Source organism: Crocodylus porosus, unplaced genomic scaffold (assembly GCF_001723895.1).
Source record: "Crocodylus porosus isolate Cpor-Errol unplaced genomic scaffold, CroPor_comp1, whole genome shotgun sequence".
Lineage (NCBI taxonomy): Eukaryota > Metazoa > Chordata > Crocodylia > Crocodylidae > Crocodylus > Crocodylus porosus.
Genome location: NW_017728948.1, coordinates 22,755,398 through 22,767,243, shown reverse-complemented (window position 1 = coordinate 22,767,243; position 11,846 = coordinate 22,755,398). Strand labels below are relative to the sequence as shown.

At 42.2% G+C, this 11,846-nt stretch overlaps 1 protein-coding gene across 2 annotated transcripts in view; it reads right to left on the bottom strand.

Annotated features, from left to right (window-relative positions):
* EVC2 (EvC ciliary complex subunit 2) overlaps positions 1–11,846 on the bottom strand; it is a 175,676-nt gene that overhangs the window by 19,112 nt on the left and 144,718 nt on the right. For both annotated transcript variants that reach the window (XM_019553168.1, XM_019553167.1), the window contains exons 16-18: positions 9,506–9,733; positions 5,041–5,255; positions 1,520–1,607 (exon numbers count right to left, since the gene is read on the bottom strand). In XM_019553168.1, coding sequence (XP_019408713.1) covers positions 1,520–1,607; positions 5,041–5,255; positions 9,506–9,733 — 531 coding nt within the window. The remainder of the gene's footprint in view (positions 1–1,519; positions 1,608–5,040; positions 5,256–9,505; positions 9,734–11,846) is intronic.

The window sequence follows — 11,846 nt, the reverse complement described above, 5'->3', positions numbered from 1 at the left end:
CAGGTCCCGGCTCCGCGGCTCCTGGAGTAGGCTCCGGCTGGAGCCTCCGTCCTCCTCTGCTCTGGGTAAGCGTTTCCCTTTTATCTTCCCGCGCCGGTCCCGCGCCGGCGCGGTTCAGGTTCCGGGAAACTTTAAGTTCCCGGCCGGGCTTCCGGGTCCGGACCCGGAAACGTGGCGGAACTCCGGGGTTCTTCTCTCGGGCCGGGCCCCGCGGGGTCCTGGCCTCCTCACACCATGATACCCCACATCCCAGTATAGTGTCCCAATCACCCAGGCTAGTAGGTACTCTAGAGCAAGTTTCTCTTAATCCTTACTACTGAAGCTGTTTCACTCTCTATAAAAAAATATTCATTGGGAAAACAGAGAAAGGTACTGACTCTACGCAGTCCTGCAGTTGGATAAAACACCTAGCGGGAATGTCTATACATGTGCTTTACTGCACAGTGGCCTATTTTAACAGCAGCAAAAGGCCCAGCTGGCAGGGCCCCTGTGCCAATAGGAGCAGGGGTGGGCAAGAGGCAAAATGAAAAACATTAAAGGAGCCGCTGTAGGGGGTACTTCCCGCATGATTTACGGAAATCCCTAGGCACAATATGATAAGGGTATCTGTCTTTTTTGTGAGAAGGACTATCTTGGCTTATGCATCTCATCTCAGGGGTGGGTACACAGGGGAGAATTCTAACTACTTTTGAGGACTGGTGCTTAGGCACCACCCCTTATCCCAACTTCTCCCAGTGGCTACTTTAGCCTGTGTCTCATATAGTTCTCTGCCTTCTGGAGGTCTGTCTATCAGTAGAGGCTAATAAACTGTGCTAGCTGAAGAGGTAGCTTTTTTTAAAATGAGAATGAATAGAAAGAAAAAAGTCATATATACATGTTCTGTATCTCTATCCACCTCTGTTGTTTAGGTTTGAAATGTTAATGTGAATATATTTCCATATCAGTTTAGACATAAATAAAAGCATTGCCGTAACACAAGACCCTCAGGATATAAGACTATAAGTAAATGAGGAATTAGAATAATTTTTATTTTCTAACCTGAAGAAAATGTAAATTATATACACACAAGATAAATAACGGAAAGTATATACTAGTGAGCATAGTATTTACTACTCTCTCAATGAGTACTGCAAACTTTCCAAGACCAGGCAACTGCATTCTCAAACATGCTGTCTCCTTTTAAAGTGCCAATTAGCCTGTCCACAAAGCCACACAAATGTAGCAACACTACTTCTGGTTCAGAAGACAGCCCACATGGACAGGCTTGGTACACTGGAGGGTACCACTGCCTGCTGTAGTAAACTGGTGATGTACTCAAGGTTACTTAGCTACTAAGCCTGAAGTAACTGAAGTAGTGAACATCGTGAGTACCTTAGCAGGACTGGGCTCAAAAAGTATTTGGAAGGATTAGAGAAGGAAAAGAATGACATGCTTAAGACAACCTTGTTTTCATGTTACCCTCAATTTCCAGATAAAGCAGCAATTTAAAAAGTAGTCTTTTATTTCATTACACCCTTACCTGGTTGTAAAGTGCCAAGAATGTGTCCATTTCTATATTCTCCAAAAGATCTTCAAGCACCACATTATTCCATTGCTCTTCTCTTAAGCTGAAGTGGAAGAGAAAATGAACATTCTCCTCATTTAGTGTTATAAGGAAACAATTCATGTCCAAATTCATCCATTCAGAAACATAACATTTTCTTGGCAGATCTTGTTAATGTTTTATGGCATGCTTACTTAAACAAGCTAAGAACAGGTTTCCTTTCCCCATGTTCACCAAAAGGCTGTCTATTTTGTCACACTGGAAACCGCTAAAAATGCAAAGCAGAATCTGACCCTAATCTTTTACCTAAAACACAAATCCAAAATCTCTTAAAAACATTCAGACAGCTGACTTCCTCTTCTCCCTTTGTCTCCTCAAAGATCAACACATCTACCACCATACTTTTACAAAGTTGTGGGGCTTCTGAGGTTAAGCACTGCTGGGGAGAGACAGCTCCCAGCAAATTATCTCTCAAGTCTAATTATTTTCTCTTTCTGAACTGAACCACAAGGCCCATTTACCATGTTTATGGGTCATCTGGGGTAGGTTGTGAGGCTTCCTTATCCTGCCTTGTATTCTGGAAGCCAGCTGAGCTGCTCCCCTTACTGTTCCTTTACAGGTCCCTAATGGAAACTTTCTGGTGGACTAATGACCCAACTCTCTTCCTAGAGATCTCTCAGACATTCTTCTGCAACATTTGTTTAGGTCCCACTGTTGGCTGATGCTTTACCAACATAATTAGAGGGCTCATAACCTAAAGTACAAGGGTGCAAATGTGAAACATTTGATCTTGAAAGCAGAGGTCTGGACTCCTTTTGCCATGTCTAAAACCATTCCTTATGAAACAATCCAAGTGAAACCAACTTAATTCAGAGCTCTCTCACAGTGCTACATGAAACTCAGAGCACTAAATGACCATGGATCTATGTAATTCAAAGAGGTATTTTTATTATTTAATTTTGCAAAGCTTCATCTATACCTGCTTTGTAATATTTGTTGTCAAGACAGCAATTTCCATACCAAAAAACCTTCAAAAGCATATATTTTCCCATTTTTGTTTAGAGATATCTTTGCTCTAAAAAGAAAAATCCATTTTCACAGGGACACCTGGAAATGGGTCTGCTTGGCTAGAACAATTTGTATATCCAAGCAAAACTGATCACAGAGAATTCAATTTGCATCAAAATGTGCACAAGGGGGGAAGGTAGAAGTGAAATTCAAGCAGGTTGCATTTCATTGCAAATATTTCCCCAGAGACTGACAGCGTGGTTTTCACAGCACTCCCTATCCTGTCTGATAAACTTATGAGAACACCAGAGTCAGTCTCGGTTCCTTGGTCTCCTGCTTGAACTGTGGAATATTAGTATTAAGCCACTGGCCCATACCAGAAATGCTGAATGCAATGCAAGGTGTTACAATTCACAGCTAATCAGTTTATTATTTAATGCTGCTATTGCAATGGTTTCCAGCAGCCTCAAGCACAATTTACACCCCAGCATAAATGGGAGATGCGCAAAGCTAGGTGTAGCATACGCTGGCCAGCAGAGCTCAGGTTTAGGTGGCAGATGGTTACTACATCCACACACAAAGAACCAGGACCTGCCCACTGGTTTTTGGAGCAAGTTAAGGCAATAAGGCAACTAAGTATGCTTATGGGCCTAACGGGTGGATGAGAACTGGGCCTAAATTCTTTCTGAAAGGACAGAATGCTTCCCTGCTGCCAGGAAAGTAACACTATCTCCCCCGAAGAATACAAGCTCACTGATACCCTGTGGTGGTAAGCAGATGAGTGAAGATATTTCTCAGTTTCTGGAGACTTGAGCAGTCTTCCTGAAAACACCTTTCTGCAGAACAGTCTGGACATTAGTTTTTCCCCAAATTCATACTGACTAGAGGCTGCCTGGCATTTTTAACACCGTGCTGGGATACATGTGATCTCCTGTGTGAGGAGAATATACCCACAGGGGCACACCTGCACAAAGAAGGGAAGATATAGGAAATCCTTACCCTTTGGGGCAAGGGAGGTCACTGGAGCAATCGGAAAATGCCACATCTGCAAGCTCAACATGAGCAGAATGCAAGCCAAGGGATATGACTTAGGCAGAAGTCAATACCTGGCTAAACTCAAGGACCAGTGACCAGCTTTCCATTGGGTGCTCCAGCACAACAGGTGGTTAGGTCTGCCCTGCTATGCGTCCCCTTCCCCCTCAGATTGGGGCACACAAAGCACACCTCTGACAAAAGCCTACTTAAACCTTATCTGGATGCTATAGAGAGGAGGACAGAGTAAATCTACCCTGCCAGAAGCAGAGAGATGAGCAACCTGTGACAAAGAACCCTCCTGAGAACTACCTGCTTTTTGACAGCCAGGATTGCAGGTCACACAATAGATGAAAAGCAAAAAGGGCAGTGAAAGTACTAACAGTAAGTGCTGCTGCATGACCAGCTGTTATGAACCATCTTGATCATTCCCTATATGCCCTTCATGTTCCCTGCACAGTAATCTCCCCCATCTTATCTTCAGACAACACCTCCAGAAAGTGCTCCAGCAGATACTCCCACAGCAGTTTCAGTTAGTTCCAGGAAATGGTGGACTTCTCCCTTCCTTGTAAGAAATGTTGCTATGCCCTCATTTGGCAGCTCAGCAGGGACCACTGCTTGCGGCAGCAACGCAACACAGTACCAAAGTACCCTCCTGCCTGCTGCAGCATTTCCTTTCTCCAATACTTAGTCATCCTCAGTGTTCACATAAATCATTACCACAGCATTAGCAGGGGATCTGTTTGGCCCAGTCTACAGATCTGCTTGGGCCCCCTCTTCCCAAGCTATCTCCCCTTACCCCACCTTCCCTGGAAAACAGAGAAACCCATTGGTCACCAGTTGGAAAAACTGGTCATCACAGCAGTTGGAGAGACATCTAGCAGTCCAGAGGCTTGCAGGTAGAATCGACTCATAGGAGTGGCACTCAAAAGTTTACAGCGGGAAAATCAGGGGAGTTCAACTGCTTTGGTCCTTCACTGTAAATCTGACATACTCGCTGTTAGATTAGAGCCAATGGACACTAACTCCTTGGCTAGCAGTGCCTTATTTGCTGTTCAGTTCACAATAATGCAGAGGAAAATGGGTATGAAGGACATGTTCACAGAGATGAGAATGAAAGCAGATGGGAAAAGGAAGAGTGAAAGGAAAATATGCATCTGGCCCCTGGGCCACATTTTGCCTGCCCCTGCTTTATGCTCTGCCACTGCAAGAAGGATGCCTGATACCACAGAGACATGTATGTACAATGACAGGCTGGGGCTGGCAGCTGCTGTACACTGATGGACCTTCTGTCAGCAAAACTTTAAAGGCTTTATATGAAGAGACAGTCCCTGTCCTTCAAAGCTTACAAAACTTTAAGACGGCTCTTTCTTCAGGGTATGCTACAACCAATGAAGACCACAGTGACAAAGCTAGTTTTGGAAAAGGCAGTAATTTGTAATACCAGAAAAACTTACCTTTGCTGATGTAGGTTTACTAAATGGTTACATTTATTCATGGCTTGACTTAGCAAAGTAGAAAGTTGTCTGCCTGCATTAATTTCTACAACTTCACTTGAAAGTCCAAATCCATCTGGATTCCATCTCTGCCTATTTATTAGGTTCTGCTGATGTTGAGCTGACTCCTTATGTAGCATTTCATATTCCAGCTTTCTGTCAAGGTCTTCAATCTCCTAGAATATGAAAACATATAATGATAAAAATGAGTAATTCATCTTGGAAGAAGAAATTTCATTTGGGCTTAAGAAAAAAGATACCATCATGGAATTGCAATATTACTTTATTCCATTCTCATTCTTCCAAATCACTTGCAGTCACTATGGTTTCCAAATCACTGTGATGGCTATGGTAAAACATGACTAGTAAGCAATGAGTGTCAGAACAACACCCTAGAGTATATCTTTGTTCTGCTAAAAGCCAGTGGCACCTGAAAACTTCCAGTGAAGACATCCAGAAGATATAATATCAGCACAACAGACTGAAAAGAGAGACTGATATCTTTATACGTAGCATAAAGCTGCTGAAACACACTGTTGAAAATGCATGCACACACATTTTAGTTATACTGAATCAATTACCTATACTAAATAGGTTGGAAAATGCTGAATGCTATTTATGATAACACAGGATCTATAAAATAATGTCAGTATGATGAAATAAGAATACTTTTTGAATGCCCTTAGGAGGCTCAGTAGTGGCATTTTAAAAATCAGGGTTTTTAGTGAAGAGTTGGTGAGAAAGCTTGTTTGTGCTTCACTTCTGGGTTCTGCATCAGACTTCCTTGGTATTCTAGACAAGTCATTTACTTTCTCTGTGCCAACTATAATTCGGAGAAAATAATACCCTCTGACCTACTTTTTCACTGTCCTCTTTATTTAGACTTAAGGACATTAAGCAGGGAGCCTCTAAATAAGTGCATGTCCAGTACTTGGCATCAGGCTGAATTTAAGTCTTGTGTGCTAAGATAGCAGTGAAAATTAATACTAATGAACTATTCATAGGGAGGTAAAACAAACTCATATGCACTGAAGCATGAGTTTCTTCTACTCTTTGGTTGAACAAGCTCTGATGCAATTAGTGTGAGAAGTTACTATGGCCTCCGGTTTTGGTGTTTTCTATTTAATAGGTATGTCAACTAAATTTGCCAACTGGTGAGATGAATACGCAGAAATAAAACAGAGCAACAGGCAAGCTTTGATTAGCAGGACAAAGTCTATACTCATCAATCAAAGCAGGTAGTATAAGCAGAAAGAGTAGCAAACAAAAATGTCACCAGCCTGGTCCTCAGACCAGATAAGGAACTCAGCACTACATCTTTTTTTCTCTGGCTCTTCAGCTATCCTTTTTATACCACTCTCCCCTCCTCACCCAAACAGCTGAACAAGGAAGCTGGCAATAATCTGTTTCTGAATTGGAAACCGGTCCTGCCTTGGCACCTGTTACACAAACTTCAGAAAAGGCAGTAAGCCTCACGAAGTGAGTTTAATGCTTTGTTTCTGAGCTAATCTTATCAGTGTGAAAATCAAGTTATGTATGATTAATTAAAACTTTTCCAGATGTGTTGTCCACACACATATTCTTACTTATGGGCCACTCTGAAGCAGTGCCCACATACAGGAAGGTGGGGCTTGGAGTCCCTCTAGCTCCAGGTGAACAGAAATTGGAGGACTGGTCTGCCGAGCACTGCATCTGCCCAAGAGACTTCTACAGGGGCATACTGCTTTGTAAACAGAGCTCTAGGGAACTGTCCCGCAGCAAATGGTTATAGCAGTGTTATGCAGAAATGCTATGGACATAGCCTGAGTATGATGAATGATGGAATGTATCCATATTTCTGATGTCTCCACCACAGCAGCCTTGCATCATAATTTTATGCAGCCCGAGATTTGTTTAGATAATATCTAGGCTGGTGTCACTGTACTTTCGGATGTGTCAGCTACAAACAACTAATGACATAATCATATCTGCAAGAGACGAATGAGGTTTGAGTTAATCTTCTGGCCCTGAATAAAAGCCTGTGACTACTTTGGGCAAGAATATAGAATGTGTTTGTGTAGTTACTTTATTTAGGTAGAACGTAGTGTTGGCGGGGGGGGGGGTGGGCTGCCATGAGTTCTTAGATCCCACCTTGCAAATGTAATTACTACCAAGAAAGCCATTTCCATGGAGTGGTATAGCGGACAGCATGCTATTATAGATTCAAACGATTCCTAACCCCTCATCTGGGGAGAACTGAAAATGTTACCATATAGAGGCCCCTGATGTTGATGGATTCCCTGAGCATGGGAGAAGGATGCCACTGCATGCTGGCTCCTGGTGCCAGAGGGAATGGTACTGCTCTGAGTCTTTTGACCCTATGTGTGAGATAGAGTCCAGGAAGCTATCCAGAAGAAGAAGCTGTGCCTGACTCTTTCTGTTCTTTTATATCCTTAGTTTGAACAGAAAGAACTGATGACAGCACTGGTCTTCCCCAGGCAAAACAGGCACCTTGTGTGGCAATCCGAATTATGCCATCAAAAGAGGAACAAGGCCCAAACCTTGAATATAGAACTGATAAAGCTTAGAAAAGGAAGAACCAGGTAAGAGGGAAAAACAGATGCAGCTGAGTAGTTGTGACAAGATGCCACCAGGGCTTTACAACAGCACTGATGAATGAGGGCAGGCACCAGAAGGCAACATTTGAGAGCTGTACCCTGCCCTGGATCAAAGAAAAGATAAGAAAATAACTCTCAGCATTCTTCCCACTCTTTTCTGAAAGGAAGCTGTCAGAAAGCATGAGCTTTGCATTTTTTTCTATGGCTTGAATGCTGTCAGGAACTCTAAAGGAGTCCTCTGGCTGAGAACCTGGCAGAGCAGTAAATATGCCCTGGTGTAGGGACCTGGGACAGGTATAGCTAGAGCATACTCTCCTCTTACTGCTACATCAAAAACATCACCAGATGAAGCACTAGGTGGGAGACACCCTCAAGTGAGAATGCATATGTGGATAATTGTGGACTCAAGGGAGACAATATTTGTTACAGATCTGTTTAATACAAGGATACTTTAAACCAACTTGGAACAGTTTGTTCAGTGTGTTGACTCTAACATACTATATTTAAGAAGAAGACTGTTGAGATGATAGCATTAAAATTTAACAAGGAGTTTTCATGATGATAGCTGTCTAAAGATGCTGTTTAGCAAAAAGGTTTCACTTTTAAAAAACCATATTATTTATTCTACTTCATGTTCTCCTGAGTTCTATTTGGATAGTCACAAATGGAAAACAAACATTTTCTTAGGAAAAGAGAGCACAGAACTATGAAAAATAAAGGGACAGAAAGAAATTATGAAAAAGTAAGTTGTCACTTCCAAAAACCTGCTGCAGAAAATATGATAAAGGGAAGCCAGAAGGCTCTAAGGAAGTTGTTTTTGTTTGTTTAGTTTTATTTTAAAATGACTACAAAGACACAATGTGGGACAGCAAGACTGACTATGCACTTTGGGCGCCCCATAATTATGATTTATCACATAGCTGTAGAATTCATCATGTCAGGCACCACCACATACGTAACTGATCTTGCATTATTATCAAAACACTACAGCATTCTTCATGCACGATCTTTCCCATCTTTACCTGTGTGATTGAGATTACTATCTGTAACAAATATCACTTTTAGACAAAAAAGTCATAATCTGGACTGTGGAGCACAGTACTGTCCAATTTTTTTGCTCTGTGGTGCCCAATCCATCTGTGGGCTGGATTCAGCTGGTGGGCCTGATCTGGCATACGGGGTGAGCATGGCAGGACCTGGTCTGCCCAAGCAGATGGGCAAATCCATCCAACTGCACAAGGGGGAAAGGGTGTGGCCTGGCCCATACGTGCAAGGAAGGGTAGGACTCCCCCTACCCCACCTAGCTTCCTGCTATTCAGGAGGTCCAGGCTCTGCTCCAGGTGGGCAGGGTGTCCCTGGCTTCATGTATGTATGGGAGAAAATGGGGGGAGACTTTCTCTTCTCCCACAGTTTGTTCCATGGGGAGACCCCAAGAGTCCTTAGTAGAGTCATCTAATTCTTTCAGCAGTGCCACTGAGCAGTGAGCACTCCCCCAACTGGGCAGCAGCAGCAGTGCAAACTGTTAACTCCTTTTTATCCTTCTCTAACAGCCTGCTCTATAAATGTGTAGCCATGCACATAGCATGATGTCTTCATTCCGCAAGAAAAGTTATGCTGTGATTGGAATAACATCTAAAGATGCCCTCACTCACAAAAGCTTTTATATATGCACATAGACACACCCTGCCTAAACTAGAAAAGACAGCAGAAATATGAGACCAAATTTTCAGCAAGTATAACTCAAGATAATGCCACAGAAGTCAAAAGGGTGTCAGCCGTTGCTGAGCTGGCTTCTTGGCAATTGCCCTTTTCATAATACTGTTACTTACAGGCCTGTGTGCCTCTAAAATCTGGGTACACTCCGACTTCGATAGTATTTTAGATGCACTTAGATGTTCCAGAAGCAAAGCTTGTACACTTATGATGGCAGTATAGCTCTCTAATGTTTTGGATTTTTTATCAGTCTTCTGGAACTGTAAAGCAGCAATGTACTCTCCAAGTTTATTCTCCAGCGCATGCAACTGATGCTCCTTTTCAAACAGCAACTCATTCTGGACCTAGAAAATCATAAAATGCCAAATGTAATAACTTTAACAAAAATTTTATAAGATACATATATATATATAAAAAAAGCAGAATGGCTAATATAATATCAGAATGGATAATAAAATCAACAATTATTTTAAAAATTATTTGATTTTTTATATAAACAATTAAAAAAAAATTAAAATGCAATCTTTGGCATTTTAATCTTGGTTTAAACAATGCCCACGTCAATCAGAAACTTGCCATCACTCCCTGTGGAGAAGAGGTTAATCACGAGAAGTTCCCAAAATACCTCATTGTAACTTTTGATCGGAGCCTCACCTTCCCTGCTTATCAGTGGATTGTTGCTAAAAAAATGAAAGCACAAGTTAACCTTGTGTATAAACTGGATGGAATGACATGGGGAGCAAATGCAATCATGCTTCGAGCAGGCACTTAGCACTTGGTTTCTCTGCAGCAGAATACTGCTCCCTAGTCTGGAACAAAAGGGTGCACTCAAAGATTGTTGATAGACAGTTAAATGCTGGTATGAGGATTACATCAGGAACGCTAAAATGTACGCCATTACCATGGCTTCCAGTCCTAGCAAACATTGCTTCCCCACCGCATGGCCACGATGCCTCATGCATGAGGGAATACCATAAAGTCACTGGTAACCTAAACCTCCCAATCAACAAGGATATCACCATGCCACCACTGGACAGGCCCAAATCTAGAAAACCCTTCTGGAAATACGCCAAGCAACTCTATGATGATCACAAGAGCACCGAAGAACAATGGAGGGAAGCCTGGGCAAATAGGAACCTGCCACAGAAATACATCATCAGTGACCCTACAACCCCTCAGACAGGATTTGACCTACTGAGAAAGATTTGGTCCTCCCTAAATTGCATCCAGACATTTCTTAGAAAATGTGGTCATCTACTCCCTAAATGGAGAATCAAAGAGAGTCCAGGTTTGCAACTGTGGTGTGATTTTTCAGATGGTGTAACACATTGTGAGCAATTGCCCAATGAGATCATTTAATGGTGATCTAAAAATCAATCCATGCAGCTACCCCTGAAGCAGTTGAATGATTATCACATTTAAAAATGTATCTATGAATGTTGTATTCCTAAAATGTCATACGAAAAAAGAAGAAATTTAATGTGATGGTATAACAGCATACATTGAGGCCTGAAATTACTATAAATGAGAAAAAAGAATTACATTTAAATAAAAATAAATATTCAAAAAGCACTTGTTTGCTAACGGGGCATGGTGGCAGAACCTGGAGAGGTATGAATTCCAGCTCTCATACAGATTTATGGATGTCAAAAGTACATACTAGCAACATTGCTTTCTTGTCTGCCTTTGGCTATAGGAACAGATATGGCTTGTCTACACCAGAAAGGCAGTTAGCTATGTTAGTCTGACGTTGTAACTCGACCAACATCACATACGCCACCCTCTGCTTACAGTGGCCCTCTGCAGTCTACACTGGACAGATGGGGTGATCCTCATGTGTAAGCGTGAACAAACAATCTGACATCAGTTCGAGAAAGACACACAGGCCTGGAGCAGAACACTTCAATCTCTTTGGGCATTCCACGGCTTACTCAGGGTAGCTGTTCTTATACTGGAAGGCTTTAAAAATGCACTTGAACAGGAAATTGTGGACCAAGAAATTTTCCAGAGACTGGATTGTATTAAAGATGGCATAAACAGGGATGATGGATTCTTATCCCATTATCTAGATTAGGTTTTGTGACCCTTTTGTCCTTTGGGTTTATTACTTGCTTGCCTCTTTCAGCACTACTCCTCCTTTCTACTCTTCCTTCCCTCCCTCACTCCATGTGTTTTGTATTCAAATCACTCTCTCTACTTGATATACTGCTCTGTGCATGTCCTCTTACAGTATCTGATAAAGTGATCTTGGGGCCTCAAAAGCTTATGCTATATATCACTGATTTCATAGACATTAGGGCTGGAAGGGACCTCAAAAGATCATTGAGTCCAGCCCCCCACGTGAAGGGCAGGAAGTCAGCTGGGGTCATAGGATCCCAACAAGATAAGCATCCAATTTTCTCTTGAAGGTGTTCAATGTAGGTGCTTGAACCACCTCCGATGGCAGGCTGTTCCAGA